This window comes from Schistocerca cancellata, chromosome 2 (genome assembly GCF_023864275.1).
Source record: "Schistocerca cancellata isolate TAMUIC-IGC-003103 chromosome 2, iqSchCanc2.1, whole genome shotgun sequence".
In the NCBI taxonomy this organism is placed as follows: Eukaryota; Metazoa; Arthropoda; class Insecta; order Orthoptera; family Acrididae; genus Schistocerca; species Schistocerca cancellata.
The window spans coordinates 587,789,856-587,807,543 of NC_064627.1; the positions used below are offsets into that span (position 1 = coordinate 587,789,856).

Below are 17,688 nucleotides of genomic sequence, written 5' to 3' on the forward strand. Positions count from 1 at the left end.
CAAATAGTATTCAGATTCCTCTCAATGAACTTCAAAGAAAACTTTAGCTGGGCTTAACAAAAGCAGTATTTGTGAGAATCTGTGTAAGGGTGCCACATGAGTTCACAACTAAATACTAATTTTTAAAGTATAATGTGACGCACTTTTGCATCATAAGTAGCTGGCTATCTACAACTTTTTGGGCTTTATAAATAAGAATGGTGAGTTTCATGAGTAATAAAATGGACTAAAATGGGAATAGTGTGAATGGTATGATGTCAATAAGAAAGTTATGAGTGTTAAAGGACATGACTGGAGAAAACAGTTGAGAAGGGAGTGAGACAGAGTTGGAGTCTACCCCTCATTGTACTGGATCTCTTCACACAGTGAGGAGAAAAGGAAAGCAAGGATAAATTTAGAAAAGGACTTGGAAGATCAGATGAAGAAATAAACTTCAAGCTTTGCCTATGATACTGGAATCTTGTCAGAGGCAGCAGAGAGCGGAGAAAGAGCTTTATGGCATAGCTCCACTAAAAGAATGGACAGGTTGATGGGATACGTCATGAGGCATAAAGGTACAGATAACATAGTAATGGATGCAAACTTATTAGGTAAAAATTGTTTGAGGATACCAAAGTTTGAATACAATACATTGATTCAAATTGATGTAGGATACAGTAGTAAAGCAGATTTGAAAAAGACTTGCACAAGACAAACTACTGTGGAAAGCTGCATCAAACATTTCACGAGACTGGCAGCTACAACAATAGGTAGTGTGGATGATAATATTCCATTATGTTGGCCTCTATAAATGAAATTGTTGTAAATACTGGAGGCATTAGATATTTTGTGATGGGAGAATTTTTTGGGTTTTTCTGTATCCGTCTTTCCTATACTTAGTAAAGCAGGACTTCCCTTTCTTTGCATCACCTCAGTTCCGAGACCTGTACAGAAAATCGGAAGCCTTTTTATTGCTCATGAAAGCCACACATTGCATGTTGTACCACCATTGAGTGAACCCTTCAGAGGTGGTGGTCCAGATTGCTGTACACACTGGTACCACTAATACCCAGTAGCACGTTCTCTTTCACTGATGCATGCCTGTATTTGTTGTGGCATACTATCCACAAGTTCATCAAGGTAATGTTGGTCCAGATTGCCCCAATACTCAACGACGATTCGGCATAGATCCCTCAGAGTGGTTGGTGGGTCACATCGTCCATAAACAGCCCTTTTCAATCTATCCCAGGCATGTTCTATAGGCTTCATGTCTGGAGAACATGCTGGCCACTCTAGTTGAGCAATGTCATTACCCTCAAGGAAGCCATTCAGAAGATGTGCACGATGGGACTGTGAATTGTCATCCATGAAGACTAATGCCTTGCCAATATGCTGCTGATATGGTTGCACTATTGGTTGGAGGATGGCATTTACATATTGTGTAGCCGTTGTGGCACCTTCCATGACTACCAGCGGCATATGTCGGACTCACAGAATGCCACCCCAAAACAGCAGGGCACCTCCACCTTGCTGCAGTCACTGGACAGTGTGTCTAAGCATTCAGCCTGATTGGGTTGCCTCCAAACACGTATCCAACGATTGTCTGTTTGAAGCCACATTCGACACTCATCAGTGAAGAGAACGTGATGCCAATCCTGAGCAGTCCATTCAACATGTTGTTGGGCCCATCTGTACCATGCTGCATGGTGTCGTGGTTGCAAAGATGGACCTTGCCATGGATGTTGGGAGTGAAATTGCACATGATGCAGCCTATTGCGCACAGTTTGAGTCATAACATGACTTCCTGTAGCTGCATGAAAAACATTATTCAACAAGGTAGCATTGCTGTCAGGGTTCCTCAGAGCCACAATCCATAGGTAGCGGTCGTCCACTACACTAGTAGCCCTTCGGCGGCCTGAGTGGTGAGGCATGTCATCGACAGTTCATCTCTCCTTATCTCCTCCATGTCTGAACAACATCGCTTTGGTTTACTCCGAGACACTTGGATACTTCCCTTGTTGAGATCCCTTCTTGGCACAAAGTAACAATGCAGATGTGATCGAACTGCTGGGGTATTGAGCATCTAGGCATGATTGAACTACAGACAACATGAGCCATGTACCTCCTTCCTAGTGGAATGACGGGAACTGATTGGCTGTCGGACCCCCTCCATCTAATAGGTGCTGCTCATGCATGGCTGCTTACATCTTTGGGCGGTTTTAGTGACATCTCTGAATAGTCAAAGGGACTGTATCTGTGATACAATATTCACAGTCAATGTCTATTGTCACGAGTTCTGGGAACTGGGCCGACCCAAAACTTTTTTTGATGTGTGTATTTAAGACTTACTGTGATCTTTGACTGTACAAATTACTTTTAAAAACTAATACTTTTATATGGTCTCCCTGGTTATAACCTCAGTATGGACGACTTTATAATTTATTGTTATATAAATGTCCAGCTGTGATGTACAGTACAGCAGGCATATCCCATAACTTAAGACAGTTGTGTCTTAAAATAGTTTAGCCTGGTGCATAGTTTATCTCTATTTTTTTCAGAAAAAAAAATGGAATTACATTTCACTGTCATCATTACTATACTTCAAATTCTACCTGTTACATACTTATGTCAATTTTGTGGATAGTATGTTCTTGACTTTCTTACCTATCCCTGAACTTCTCTAACTCCTAACTACTTCTGATACTGAAGAAAGAGTCATCGGCCACAAAATCTAAGTATTGGCACTTTTATACATTTCTTTAGGATACGAGTTTTTGAGACTGTTATTATAGCAGTTACATTTACAGTGTTATTCAATATCATCAAAAATTCCAACACTTTGTTTTCAGAATCCAAGGAGTGAAACAATTGTCTGCATTTAAGTTTACTATTCTTAAATACCATTTACATGTTTCCAAGGCTGGTGTGAATAATTAGGTAAAATGAAAAATGCAATACCTGAGCAAGGTCGCCTGTAGCTTTAAAGAGTCTCTGAGGATCATCAGTTTGGAGTTCCTTCTGCACTTTATTAAAATGATTCATGAACTCATTTTCATAATCTTTAGAATGTCCTTCGTATCTGGCTGCCAAACAAAGAACCAGATATACACAATCTGTAGCTTTCTGGCGCACTTTCAAATCAGGATCAGTGCACCGAGGAGCAATACGACCCAATATTATTCCAGTCTGACTGAACTTTGTCGGCGTCTGAAAAATCATTCATTCACTGGCATCAGTCACATAAGTTTCACACAGTTTTCTCCATAATCACCACATTATCAGTCAGTTACCTCACATCCAAATCTGACATTGCCAATATAGCAATGCAAAATGGTACTCAGTGTATCCAAGGCAGCAGTCCTCTGAGAAGCATATTTTTGAGATATCCAAGGTTCCAAGAGGGTAAACATTTCATCAAGTGTTGATGGACATACAGAAATAAGCAGCATTTCTTGAACCAGCATTCCTGAAAATTGTACATCTAATATAGTAAATAATGAAGTAAAAAGAGATTACAATTTCAGAAAAGAAACTGATCCTATGACCTGGAATTAAGATTACAACTCACATATGATGACACTTCAAGAAGTCCTATGCTTGACACAGGAAATTTGTTTTTACACTTGTGGCTTATTTTATTTATGCACAATAATTTTTTGTGTATTCTCTGTGATGTTATGTTTTTAACCACACAAAATTTATCACAGTATGTACTTTTCTGCTAAGGATATATTTTTAAAAGGTAATATTTTCCAGATTGGTACATTCCTGAATTAGCTGGGCATGGTGTATGTGACAAATAACAATTTCCAAAATGCTGCGCCTTCGTTAAAGTGTGAACAGATGTAACATCATGATACGTAAGTGCGTTCTTCATTGTTAGCATGAATTTTTAACAGTAATAAAACGAGATTCAATCTGCATCAATATGGAGAAAAATAACATATCAATGCTACAGACTGCCCTGTATTTCATCAGGATAAGAAGTTCAGAACTGACAGAGGTGAATGGCAAGTAGATCCCATGTCATTAAATCTGTTCTCGTAGCCCTGGAGTATGTTTTCAGATGGAAGAGAGGGGGGAGGGGGGGGGGGGGAGACACCTTGTCAAATAACTTGAGCATTCAATAGATAAGTAAATACATGAAGACTTAAAATTTATATTGAAAGGAGAAAGAGGAAAGAATGTGAACCTTCACAATGTATAATTGAAGTTTACGTATAGGTGGTTTGCATCCAGTAGTGCAAACAGACCACCAGCTACTGCTATAATTAATTATGATGATGGTGTTGGTGCTGTAACAACAACAATGTAGGTTGATCACAACAGAGAAAGTTGTTAGGAGTCCGAATCCACATGCCATTACTGAAACTGGAAATATAATAAATCATCTGAGAACCACAAGAGTCTTAAAAAATGAAAAATGGTAACAGTCTTACAAAACCTACTGAAATAAAGTTTTTTCCTTCTTGCTCAATTGTGTTACAATCAGTGTATGTTCTGGTCTATTGGAAGGATTCTGGAAAGAAGCAGCTACTCTGAAAAACTTAATACTATTGAAAGTTATCTTTGTTACAACTCATCTACTCAAGATAATTACCAAGTGGGTATGACTAATAATTGAGAAGGTACATTAGAAAGCTATGCAATTTGTTACAAGATTATTGCTTTCACATAAGTATGTTAGGGAGATGTTCAACAAACTCCAGTGGGGGAGAATATAATAAAAGTGTTTGAAAAAGTCACTTAAAGAACTAATTCCAACAAATGGAGACACACTTGCTATAGTAGAAGGTTAATAATGCCTTTGTTCCATCCCCACCCACTTTCTCCTCCTCCTCTTCTTCCTTCTCAAAGACAAAGAGTGGGAGAAATACAATGATAAAAGACATCACTCAAATAGGAGAAGGGATGGACTGGTCACATACAAACTAGCAATAAACACATAAAGCAATTTTTTTATTAAGTTTAATGTAAAATCTTCATGAAGGCAAGCTGCCAATTTCCAAAATCTTATTAACTTCTGCAGATTGTCTAATTCCTTGTTTAGCCTTTCTTTCATATTATGAAATAGAAACCTGCTATAAATTCCAACTAGAATTTACCTATTAATTTTTCACTGTTGCTGCCCCACATAATGCTGCTTCAGGGATACTAAGAATAAAATTATTTTTAATTCAGCACACTGGCACCTTTTCTGCTTAGCATTAGAACTTTGTCTGAAGTGGAAGGTACTGCCCTAGATCAAATATTTTCAGCAATCGTACTGAGAGGATGATGATAATGATACAACAACTTTTGGGCCACATTCAATTTATTGTCCTCGCAGATTTCATTTTCAGAAATGATTATGTAACACTATGTAATACTGCTTAGCTGAGCGGTCAGCACGTCTGACATATGCAATGGGTCTGGTTGTGATTCCTTGCCAGGTTAGAGATTTTCTCTGCTTTGTATTGTGTTATCATCATCATCATCATCATCATCATCATCGTCGTCATCATCATCATCATCATCATCATCATCATCATCATCATCATCATCATCATCATCATCATCATCATCATCATCAAAACGCACATCACCGAATGTAGTGTCAAATGAAAAGGCTCGCAACTCAGCAGCCGAACTTCCCCAGGTGGGGACTCTCGGCCATTAGTGCCATATGATCATTTCATTTCATTGTTTACTGAATCTCACACTAAGAAACAAGAGCTTAAAAAACAAAACATCATTCCAAATAATGGAATGGGTAAAGATAATCATGTATCATATAAATCAAGTATACTTCAACTATATGGCACATGGTTATCTTCAGTCATTCCATTACCTGCATTCCAACCAGAAGTTATCATATTAAAGTGGCTTCACCAATATTAAACGAGTATAAGTAACAAGCATCTGAAAAAAATACACATAAGTAAAATGCAAGACCAGGACATACAAAAAAGTTACAGTAGTAAAGGGTATAGATAACCATTCTGCACTCACCTAATGCTGACTGTAAATCTTCAATTTCTGGAGCTATTCCACTATTTTCTGTTAGTAATTCATCACTAGCAGTGTCAGGCTGCCTCTGTACTGACTTTGAGTCCAGTAAAATAACGTGATACACCTTTGTGAAACAATGTTTCAATACAGATATACGCTCTTGTGGTGCCAGTGCAGGGGGAAGTTTACTGAGAATTATTAAGGTGTCAATCCATTACTGTTTTATCTCTAATTCTGAAGCAAATTAATTTCAGCTGCCATAAGCAAACTGAAAAAAAAACACACTCAAAAACTCCTAATGCTTCTTTCTGATCAACTTAAATATAGTAATCAATAATCAGACTGCCCTAATGAGGTTTACTGCATGATTGACAATTATTACCAGTGCTCACAATATCTTACAAAACAAGCAACATAATGGAATACTCAGGAAAATACACAGGAAGAAAGAACTATGCAGTGATAGATGTCACAGATCAAATGACAAAGTACTTAATGATACTCTGTTCACAGCTGCTCCTGCCAAGACAAAATACTATTACAAAAGTCATAACAAACAAACAAACAAACAAACAAACACGTAAATAAATTTCATTGGCTCTGAATCTGATGTGAGCCTTATTTCAGAAGTATTGTCCACCACTGTTGAAGCACTTGGCCCACTGTGATAAGATAATGAATGGCCGCCTTGCAAAATTCCTGAGCTTTGTTGTGAATCAGTTCCAAATTTAATGCTTCACATCATTGTCCAAGGTGAATCATTTGCCTCTAAGAGCCCTCTTTAGCTCAACAAAAATGGCATAATTGCAGGGAGGCAAGTCTGGACAGTATAGAGGATGAATGAGGGTCTCATGTTTGAATTTCTGCAAGAGCTCCTTCATTGTGTTTGTTGTATAGGGCGCTGCATTGCCATGGGGCAGAATCAAAACATAGTTGAGTTGCCTAGGTTGTTTTGATTTGATCACTTTCCAATGGGTGGTCAATGGTTCTGAGTATCGCTGCCCTTTCACTGTTGTTCCACATTGCAGAAAGTCAATAAGAAGGGGCCCTTTAGGTCAAATTATAAGGTGAGTAAAATCTTTCCCACACTTGTGTGGATGCCTGCGGATTCTGTGGGTGGCAGTGACCCTTCATGTTTTCACTGGAGACAGTAGTTTTTACTCTGGTTCTAAGTGACAACGTCATGCTTATCTCCAGTGACCACCTGTGACAGGAACTTATTCCCTTCCATGGCATAAAACTGTAGACGTTCAAGAGGGAGTCCCATCTGACACACTTCCCATGCTAGTTGAACACTGTGAGGCACCCATTTGCTGCACACAGTGTGAAGCTTCTATCTGTCCTTAATGATGGCACGAACACTCATGACACTCAATTCAACCTCTGTGGCAATGGATGTTACCATATTCACTGGCCTCGAATAATGAGGGCATCCACCTGCTGGACAATGGAATCATTAACACAGTGTGGCATTCCGGACTATGCATCACTGATCAACAACATCCGTCGTTCCCTGAATACTTGTGCCATGCCTTGACGCTCGCAGTGGACACACAGTGCTCTCCATACACATGTGCCATTCTTCCATGAATTTCTTTTCTCCATGTTCCTGTCTGCTGTCAGGAAATGCAAGACACTGCTTTGCTCTTCTTTTAAAAGCTTCGTTTCATTGTTTTCAGCATCACTGATTGCAATGGGAATGGGTCTGTGTGCTTGCTCTGTCATCATATGGGTGTGCACACATGCCCCTCTACCACCGAGTTCTTCTAAAGGCAATAATAATACAATCCTTTCCGACATTTTCATTTAACAGCCTCACGCTCGTTTCTTTCTGAATACACCAAGTCGAACTATACAGCTGAATTGTAGTCCAAGTGGCTGGAGACAGCAAGTGTGTGTGTAATGTGTTTTTGCTTGTGTGAATGTTTTTCTTTCTTGAAGAAGCCTTTGGCCAAAAGCCCTGTGTAGAGTCTTTTCGTTGAGGCTGTATGAAACTAAATGCATCATCTTAACAATCAGTAGTGATCTAACCTTTTTCATAATACTGTTGACATTCCAACCAGGACTTTCCATTGTTTGAACTCCACAGTACGGTAGTTTAGAAGATTACTTGATTAAATGTGTCATATATATATATATACCTAAAAACAAAGATGATGTGACTTACCAAATGAAAGTGCTGGCAGGTCGACAGACACACAAACGAACACAAACATACACACAAAATTCAAGCTTTCGCAACAAACTGTTGCCTCATCAGGAAAGAGGGAAGGAGAGGGAAAGACGAAAGGATGTGGGTTTTAAGTGAGAGGGTAAGGAGTCATTCCAGTCCCGGGAGCGGAAAGACTTACCTTAGGGGGAAAAAAGGACGGGTATACACTCGCACACACACACATATCCATCCACACATATACAGACACAAGCAGACATATTTAATACATATATTGGTCTTTAAATATGTCTGCTTGTGTCTGTATATGTGTGGATGGATATGTGTGTGTGTGCGAGTGTATACCTGTCCTTTTTTCCCCCTAAGGTAAGTCTTTCCGCTCCCGGGACTGGAACGACTCCTTACCCTCTCCCTTAAAACCCACATCCTTTCGTCTTTCCCTCTCCTTCCCTCTTTCCTGATGAGGCAACAGTTTGTTGCGAAAGCTTGAATTTTGTGTGTATGTTTGTGTTCGTTTGTGTGTCTGTCGACCTGCCAGCACTTTCATTTGGTAAGTCACATCATCTTTGTTTTTAGGTATATTTTTCCTTCGTGGAATGTTTCCTTCTATTATAACTATATATATAAAGTGAGTGGTTGTTGTTGTTGTTGTTGTTGTTGTTGTTGTCTTCAGTCCTGAGACTGTTTTGATGCAGCTCTCCATGCTACTCTATCCTGTGCAAGCTTCTTCATCTCCCAGTACCTACTGCAACCTACATCCTTCTGAATCTGCTTAGTGTATTCATCTCTTGGTCTCCCTCTACGATTTTTACCCTCCACGCTGCCCTCCAATACTAAATTGGCGATCACTTGATGCCTCAGAACATGTCCTACCAACCGATCCCTTCTTCTGGTCAAGTTGTGCCACAAATTCCTCTTTTCCCCAATCCTATTCAATACTTCCTCATTAGTTATGTGATCGACCCATCTAATCTTCAGCATTCTTCTGTAGCACCACAATTCGAAAGCTTCTATTCTCTTCTTGTCCAAACTATTTATCGTCCATGTTTCACTTCCATACATGGCTACACTCCATACAAATACTTTCAGAAATGACTTCCTGACACTTAAATCTATACTCGATGTTAACAAATTTCTCTTCTTCAGAAACGCTTTCCTTGCCATTGCCAGTCTACATTTTATATCCTCTCTACTTCGACCATCATCAGTTATTTTGCTCCCCAAATAGCAAAACTCCTTCACTACTTTAAGTGTCTCATTTCCTAATCTAATTCCCTCAGCATCCACCGACTTAATTCGACTACATTCCATTATCCTCGTTTTGCTTTTGTTGATGTTCATCTTATATCCTTCTTTCAAGACACCATCCATTCCATTCAACTGCTCTTCCAAGTCCTTTGCTGTCTCTGACAGAATTACAATGTCATCAGCGAACCTCAAAGATTTTATTTCTTCTCCATGGATTTTAATACCTACTCCGAATTTTTCTTTTGTTTCCTTTACTGCTTGCTCAATATACAGATTGAATAACATCAGGGAGAGGCTACAACCCTGTCTTACTCCCTTCCCAACCACTGCTTCCCTTTCGTGTCCCTCGACTGGTATAACTGCCATCTGGTTTCTGTACAAATTGTAAATAGCCTTTCGCTCCCTGTATTTTACCCCTGCCACCTTTAGAATTTGAAAGAGAGTATTCCAGTCAACATTGTCAAAAGCTTTCTCTAAGTCTACAAATGCTAGAAACGTAGGTTTGCCTTTCCTTAATCTTTCTTCTAAGATAAGTCGTAAGGTCAGTATTGCCTCATGTGTTCCAACATTTCTATGGAAACCAAACTGATCTTCCCCGAGGTCCGGTTCTATCAGTTTTTCCATTCGTCTGTAAAGAATTCGCATTAGTATTTTGCAGCTGTGGCTTATTAAACGGATTGTTCGGTAATTTTCACATCTGTCAACACCTGCTTTCTTTGGGATTGGAATTATTATATTCTTCTTGAAGTCTGAGGGTATTTTGCCTGTTTCGTACATCTTGCTCACCAGATGGTAGAGTTTTGTCAGGACTGGCTCTCCCAAGGCCGTCAGTAGTTCCAAAGGAATGTTGTCTAATCCGGGGGCCCTGTTTCGACTCAGGTCTTTCAGTGCTCTGTCAAACTCTTCACGCAGTATCATATCTCCCATTTCATCTCCATCTACATCCTCTTCCGTTTCCATAATATTGTCCTCAAGTACATCGCCCTTGTATAGACCCTCTATATACTCCTTCCACCTTTCTGCTTTCCCTTCTTTGCTTAGCACTGGGTTTCCATCTGAGCTCTTGATATTCTTACAAGTGGTTCTCCTTTCTCCAAAGGTCTCTTTAATTTTCCTGTAGGCAGTATCTATCTTACCCCTAGTGAGATAAGCCTCTACATCCTTACATTTGTCCTCTAGCCATCCCTGCTTAGCCATTTTGCACTTCCTGTCAATCTCATTTTTGAGACGTTTGTATTCCTTTTTGCCTCCTTCATTTACTGCACTTTTATATTTTCTCCTTTCATCAATTAAATTCAATATTTCTTCTGTTACCCAAGGATTTCTACTAGCTCTCGTCTTTTTACCTACTTGATCCTCTGCTACCTTCACTACTTCATCCCTCAAAGCTACCCATTCTTCTTCTACTGTATTTCTTTCCCCCATTCCTGTCAATTGTTCCCTTATGCTCTCCCTGAAACCCTGTACAACCTCTGGTTCTTTCAGTTTATCCAGGTCCCATCTCCTTAAGTTCCCACCTTTTTGCAGTTTCTTCAGTTTTAATCTACAGGTAATAACCAATAGATTGTGGTCAGAGTCCACATCTGCCCCTGGAAATGTCTTACAATTTAAAACCTGTTTCCTAAATCTCTGTCTTACCATTATATAATCTATCTGATACCTTTTAGTATCTCCAGGGTTCTTCCATGTATACAACCTTCTTTCATGATTCTTGAACCAAGAGATAGCTATGATTAAGTTGTGCTCTGTGCAAAATTCTACCAGGCGGCTTCCTCTTTCATTTCTTAGCCCCAATCCATATTCACCTACTACGTTTCCTTCTCTCCCTTTTCCTACTACCGAATTCCAGTCACCCATGACTATTAAATTTTCGTCACCCTTGAGTGGAATACGTTAAAAAGATAGTGTATTTGCACCACTGACTATATCATACGTGTGTACTTAATCCACTTTTTTTTTCTCAGATTTCATATGACCATGCAAGATAAAGCAACTACACTGTACACAATAGGATCATCAATGATGAGTCAGCTAAGGTGATCAACCATAGATACTGCTGGTTGGTGCTGCCTACATTTTGTTAGTCCAGGAAAGCACTAGCACCAGAGGGTTCATGCATACGATTGGGAATGTACTAGCTACATGCACTAGTGCATGCTGAAAAGTGGTGTCTCTGTATTTTTTATTCTGCTCTCAATATCAGTTGAGGTATTACATACCACGCATATTACTCTGTCGACTTTCCTGATGCATTTAGGGATCCTCTGCCACTAGAGGGCTCCGAATTTTAGAGTGTAACATGGTGATGTGTAACATAACCATGCCAATGTGTGAGAAACGGTATGCTATAATCAACTTTCTAATTGCAGAAAGTGTGCCTCCAACTTAAATCCACTGAAGAATGAAAGTTGTGTATGGTGATGATTGTATCGACACCAGTAACGTGCAACATAGGGTTGATCATGCTGGTAAGAAGGAAATGGTGGTTCTAATCTCAATGCTGGTGACAGCACTCAGATGATGACCATACGGGAACCAAGATTCATCAGAATCAGGTTGGTGAACTAATCAAAGAAAATTGTTGGATAACATAGACATAGCTCTCAGGTAAGTGTGGGATATCATGAGAGTGTGTACAGGCATTCATTGCAGAACTGCAGTACAGAAAACTGTGTGCATGGAGGCTGCCGTAATGTCTCTCAAAATTAATTGAGATACGAAGATTAAATTGATTTTCTGAGGCACAACCTTATCTTTAATATCAAAATATCAAGTTCAGTCAGGGTGACTACCTGAAACAAAATCTTTTGCTACAGTGCCTCTAATGCTTATTCCTGACATGAAACAGAGCAGACTGGACATGTGTCAACAATTTCTTTCATGTTTTGAGTGTGAGGATGAGGGTTATGGGTTCCTTAACAACATTGTGACATGTGGCTAAGGCTGGGTTCACCAATAAGATCCAGAAAACAAGAGAGCATAAATGGAATTATGCCACAAAGAATCGCCGATGCCAAAAAAATTCAAGGCCATGCCACCAGAAAGTAAGGTCATGTTCACAGTGATCTGGGATGTCCAAGGTGTGGCAGGTGCAGAGATTGCCCTGCTTAGCCATAATGGGCAGAATTAGCAGCACACCAACAGCTGGAATGGAAGCCATGTTGGACATGCCTCCACTTCACCTTTGGGTTAAGATGGAGGCAGCAGCTGGGGCATACAGACTTAAAATTGGCCAAAACTGGGTCTAATTTGGATATCCAGAATCACACACTAACATATTGAGTGAGGTGAATATAGGTATGACTGGGGAAATGCCCACTGACTATATAATATCTCCTAACTGCTTCAACAAGCCTTACAACATAATAATTGGAAGTAGGGAGCAGTGGGAGAAAACAGTTCGACACCGTACGGGGGACATCGTTTGGTTCACTGATGGGTCGAAAACAGATCAAGGAGTTGGGGCAGGGTTGTACGGGGTTCAGCCAACACTGGAGAGCAGCATCTTTCTAGGGGAAACTGGCCTCTGTATTCCAAGCCGAAATTACTGCAATCAGGGCATGTGTGGAGGAGAATATGAGTAGGTGCTACAATGATCGTAGCATCTACGTCTATTCAGACAGCCAGGCAACCCTGAAATCATTGGCAGCTCCTGCAACAAGATCTAAGATTGTTGCAGATTGCCACAGGGCTCTGGTGGAGCTAGGGGGAAGCAATAGGGTGTACCTAGTGTGGGTCCCTGGCCCCTCAGGGATCTGTGGCGATGAACAAGCTGATATATTGGCTAGGATGGGGGCAACAACTCCATTTATTGGACCGGAACCTGTCTTGACAATCACCAAGGCTATGATCAAAGAACTACGGAACCGGCTTAGGAAACAGCACGTAGGATATTGGACCAAGGTCCATAAACAAAAACATGGTAAGGTAATGAAGCCCAAGCCATGTTTTAAAAGGAGCTCTGTAATCCTGGGATTGAACAGGAAAGAGATCAAACTCATGACTGGACTGATGACCGGCCATGGGAACTTCAAAAAACACCTACACACAATGGGTATAATGGAAGAGGACCCTAAATGTAGGATCTGTGATGAGGGTGAAGAAACCGCATCACACCTAATCTTTGAATGCATGGCTTTGGAGAGTAAAAGATACAGAATCTTCGGGACAACTAGACCTGAAGAAATTGTGTCTAACAAAAAACTGGTAGAGGGACTCTTTGCACTATTCAAGGGCACTGGTTGGGTTTACTAGATATACAGGGAGCGATACCGCACAATAAACCTAGTTTCGGTGCGGGCAGTGGCGGGTTAGACCTAAGCTGTTTTAGCTCTCCTGTTAAAATCAAATCAAGGTGTGGCACATTTGGACTGGGTTGATTTAGTGGAAGAGACCCAACAGTGAGGTCATCAGTCTCATTGGATTAGGGAATGCTGGGGAAGGAAGTCAGCTGTGCCCTTTCGAAGGAACCATCCTGGCATTTAAATGAAGCAATTTAGGGAAATCACGGAAAACCTAAATCGAGATGGCCGGACATGAGATTCAACCCGTCGTGCTCCCGAATGCGAGTCCAGTGTGCTAAGTACTGCACCACCTCGCTCGGTTGGTACATTTGGAATTCATGCCTAAAGGCACATACACAAGCAATGGGACATCTGCAACAATCAGACACCTTGTTTTCACCGTCATCGATCATCCTACACACAGTCTCGAATTGATACCTTATGATTTTAATCTGTATGCAAAACTTAAAGAATACCTTTGAGGATTTCACTTCGACAGTGATGAAGCAGTGGAACTAGAGGTGAGCTGGTGGCTCCATCAAACAAGTCGAACATTCCACAGTGACAGCATAACAAACTGGTCTCTCGATGGGAGAAACATGATCACTGCTAGGGTGACTATGTTGAGAAATAAAATGTATATATGAAGAATAAAGAGGTAGAATATTAATAAAAATTGATTTATTTAAAAAGCTTTGAGAGTTTTCACACTAAAAATTCGGGGGGGGGGGCATTTCTTTTCAGCACACCCTCGTAAATACTCCACCTATAGACTATATAGGGGATACTGCAGTCACAGATTGGCAGTTCAAACACATTCTGCAAACCAAATGTAGTGCTGCCTACAGTCATGTTATGGACTTAATCTTCATTTTCTACAGACCTTGACTATTGGATGCCGGCCATCAACAGATTGATTTCACTATCCCAACAACATTAATACTATGACTTCACATAGTAGGATCTTATCAGCTGTTGACAATTCCTGTACAAAGAAGAGTTGAATGTAATAACTGTTCATGTTGTTTATCTCAATGTGTGTGGAAAAGGAGTACACATAGGTGGTCATCATCCTACAAAACTATAGCTGTTGCCTGTTTGCAGCAGCATCTCTGTTGATTGTTCCACCTGCTTTTGAAGAAAGTTCGGAAGAATGAAAAGTTTCACTGTAGTGTATTTATTATCTTTCAGCATACAAAGTAGCTTTTCCAACCAGCCATGCTATTTATTTTTGTTCCAGTCATCCCGAGATATGATCTGTGCATTGTGTCCACTTAAGCAGTTAGCCAATCCTTGTACATTATCTGTAGCCCTTTTTGTGTGCTTTGTCATACAAAGCAAGGGTTGCTGAGCTCAAAGATTTAAGCTGCTATTGCCAATATATGTTTTCAATCTTCAATACAAACAGTCTTATGCCATGTCACTGATCCATGTCATCATCTGCTCAGTTCCAGATAGTGAAGTGAAATCTACAGTGCTGAAATGGATGGATCCATCATTAATTAAGGTATTGGCTTTGGCATATGTGTATGTAGTTTCAGTAGCAACAAATGGTATGTTCATAAAGCTCTCAGGTGGCCAGATTAATACAAGCAACTCTATGGCCCTCCATTACTGAAAGTCGAAACACACAGCCAGCCCTACGCCTTCAAGAATTTGCATCAGGATAGTTCCACCAATCTTGCAAACAAATGGATCAACAGTGAACATCATTTTTTCCCTGAGTGAACTTCATCCTTTGAGCCAGAAAACCAGCTCTAACCACAGTAAAAAGATGCATTTCTGCTGCAACTTTGTCTACGAATTTTCATGGCTCGAATCTCTCTTTTAATAAGCTGAATGTTATTATTGGCATATGAGGGCATTTTTGTTTTATGTTGCGTGCTGAAACTACTTGGAATACTGTACTAAGCACACATTAGAATCTTAAGATTGATCTCCGAGAGACATTAAGCCTATAACATTCGAAGTGGATACTGGTTCCTCCATGTGTTTGGCAAATTGGAAAACATTTATGGTCACCAGGCCCCTTGCACGCAACATTTTTTGGCCGGATGTCTTCACATCATCTCAGTTCTCAGTGCAAGACAATATCCACTCAATGTCTAAGCTATCCGATTACAGAATCTCAATGATTTATGCAGAAAGAATGGCCTGGAGTTTGTCCTGACAAGCACTGTTTTTAAACATAAAAAATGCGATATCCTACATAGACCTAGAAAGAAACTTGTAGCTACAGTGGCCTTATTTGACTTCCAAATGGCTAGGACCCAAAGTCTGTCTCACAGGAGGCCTTCAAATTTTAACTTTATGTATGTTAGCACAATCTGACTTCATGCCACACTCTGCTGCCTTGACAAACTGTGATCGTTGTCTACCTAGGACAGTTCACTATCTGAAATGCATGTAGCCAGGCCAACAATCTAAATATGTGAATCGTGCTTCATATTCAGTGTTCCCTCTTCATCACAAATTCATGTTATCTCCAAGCACTCTACTGCTGAGTTCAGAAGGAAATAAATGTTGGATATTTGTGCTATCATTGCTCTGTTTCCTAGTGTTGATAATGTTTTCCTGTAAGTCACTAGGAAAATGGATGAAGACACTGGCCTGACATCACACCTACTGAACAGGCACAGATGATAACATCAAAAAATTAGCTAGTGCATGTGTTGAGAGTGCCCATCATCAAATGGCTGTCCCTCATGTCTACGAGCTCTGGCCATCTGCTGTGGAGGCCTGGCAGTACTGATGTGCTAATTTTTCAGCCATGTTACTTAACAACGTGTGGTTGATAGTATATGCTTTCTCCAAGTTACCATTTGTGGTGTCCATGCACAGCATCATGTCTGAAGTCTTAACAGTTATGCAGTGAAAATCCCTGGGACATTAAAGGGCTCCTGCATGCATTGAAGTGCAATAATGACCCAAGCCTTTCAGTCCTTTTGCTCCCACAATAGCTTAAACACCTTCCAGTTCCTCCATTTCAACTGCAACCAAGCGAAGAACCTGCCTGTTTAAAGAACATCTGTGAAAAGCAGTCTTTCACATGATTACTGAGTAAGCTTTGACCTCCTTTTAAGCACATGCAGGCACACACCAATGTGTGACAAGAACCCTGCAGCAAAGAGTCACAGCAGTATGCCACTTATGCTGCTCATCTCTAGACAGCACCTTGTCTCCCCACTTAAAACAACAGCAATAAATTTTGCAGCAGAGTACTGGTCTGGCGATGAACTTTTAGAAGGAAAGTGTTGGTACCCAAGTCCACAGCTACACAATTCCACAGTTGAGACTGAGGGTACCCGCAGTTGTTGCCACCAGAATCAGTTAAGATACCACAATGCCCCACACTCAATGCCACCATTGCTCCCTGACCCTCAATTGCGCAGCCATCCAGCTGGCCAGCTGTCCCATGACCACTACCAGCATCATATCACCAAAGTCCAGGCCAATAGCCATCATCATTACATCTCCAGAACCATTGCCACCAACAAAATGCAAACATCACCATTTGGGGATGTCCGTGGAGATAGGGGTCAGCATCAGCCAGTCCATCAGCCAGTCAAGAAAGACAGCCTGAAGAGCATCCTACTGGACACATTGGTCAAGGAAGGTAATGTAGATGAAATCCCACTAGATCCACCATTCATTTTATCTTCTCAAAACAGAAACAATCACCTCTAAGTTCCCAGTGTATGGGGACTGAGGCTGTATTCAGTAGATCCAGTGATGATGAGGCTGCTGTAGTATTGGTAATATGTTCAGTAAAGCAGTCCTGCACAACCCTTCCAAGTTATAAGTGTTGTGCGACAGGACAATAGGGCACCCTGCAAGGAACAGATTAGCCACATATAAACACACTGCATGTGGCCTTTATGCGGTTGTCACATAGTTCAAACATGTTTTGCAAGCTTATAACCATGTTAATTTTACCTTCAACTTTCCAAGACTCTGGTTATTGGACACCATCATCCAAAAGGCACATTTTGCTATACCCACAGGCAACATGACACA

General features: G+C 40.5%; 1 protein-coding gene across 5 annotated transcripts in view; it reads right to left on the reverse strand.

Moving 5' to 3' along the window:
• The window catches only part of LOC126162203 (maestro heat-like repeat-containing protein family member 1), a 275,479-nt gene that overhangs the window by 138,015 nt on the left and 119,776 nt on the right, over positions 1-17,688 (reverse strand). For all 5 annotated transcript variants that reach the window (XR_007535034.1, XM_049918545.1, XM_049918542.1 and 2 more), the window contains exons 16-18: positions 5,971-6,158; positions 3,270-3,445; positions 2,938-3,186 (exon numbers count right to left, since the gene is read on the reverse strand). Coding sequence is in view for 4 of the 5 variants with exons in the window: in XM_049918545.1 (XP_049774502.1) it covers positions 2,938-3,186; positions 3,270-3,445; positions 5,971-6,158 (613 nt within the window). In the remaining variant the exon portion in view is untranslated. The remainder of the gene's footprint in view (positions 1-2,937; positions 3,187-3,269; positions 3,446-5,970; positions 6,159-17,688) is intronic.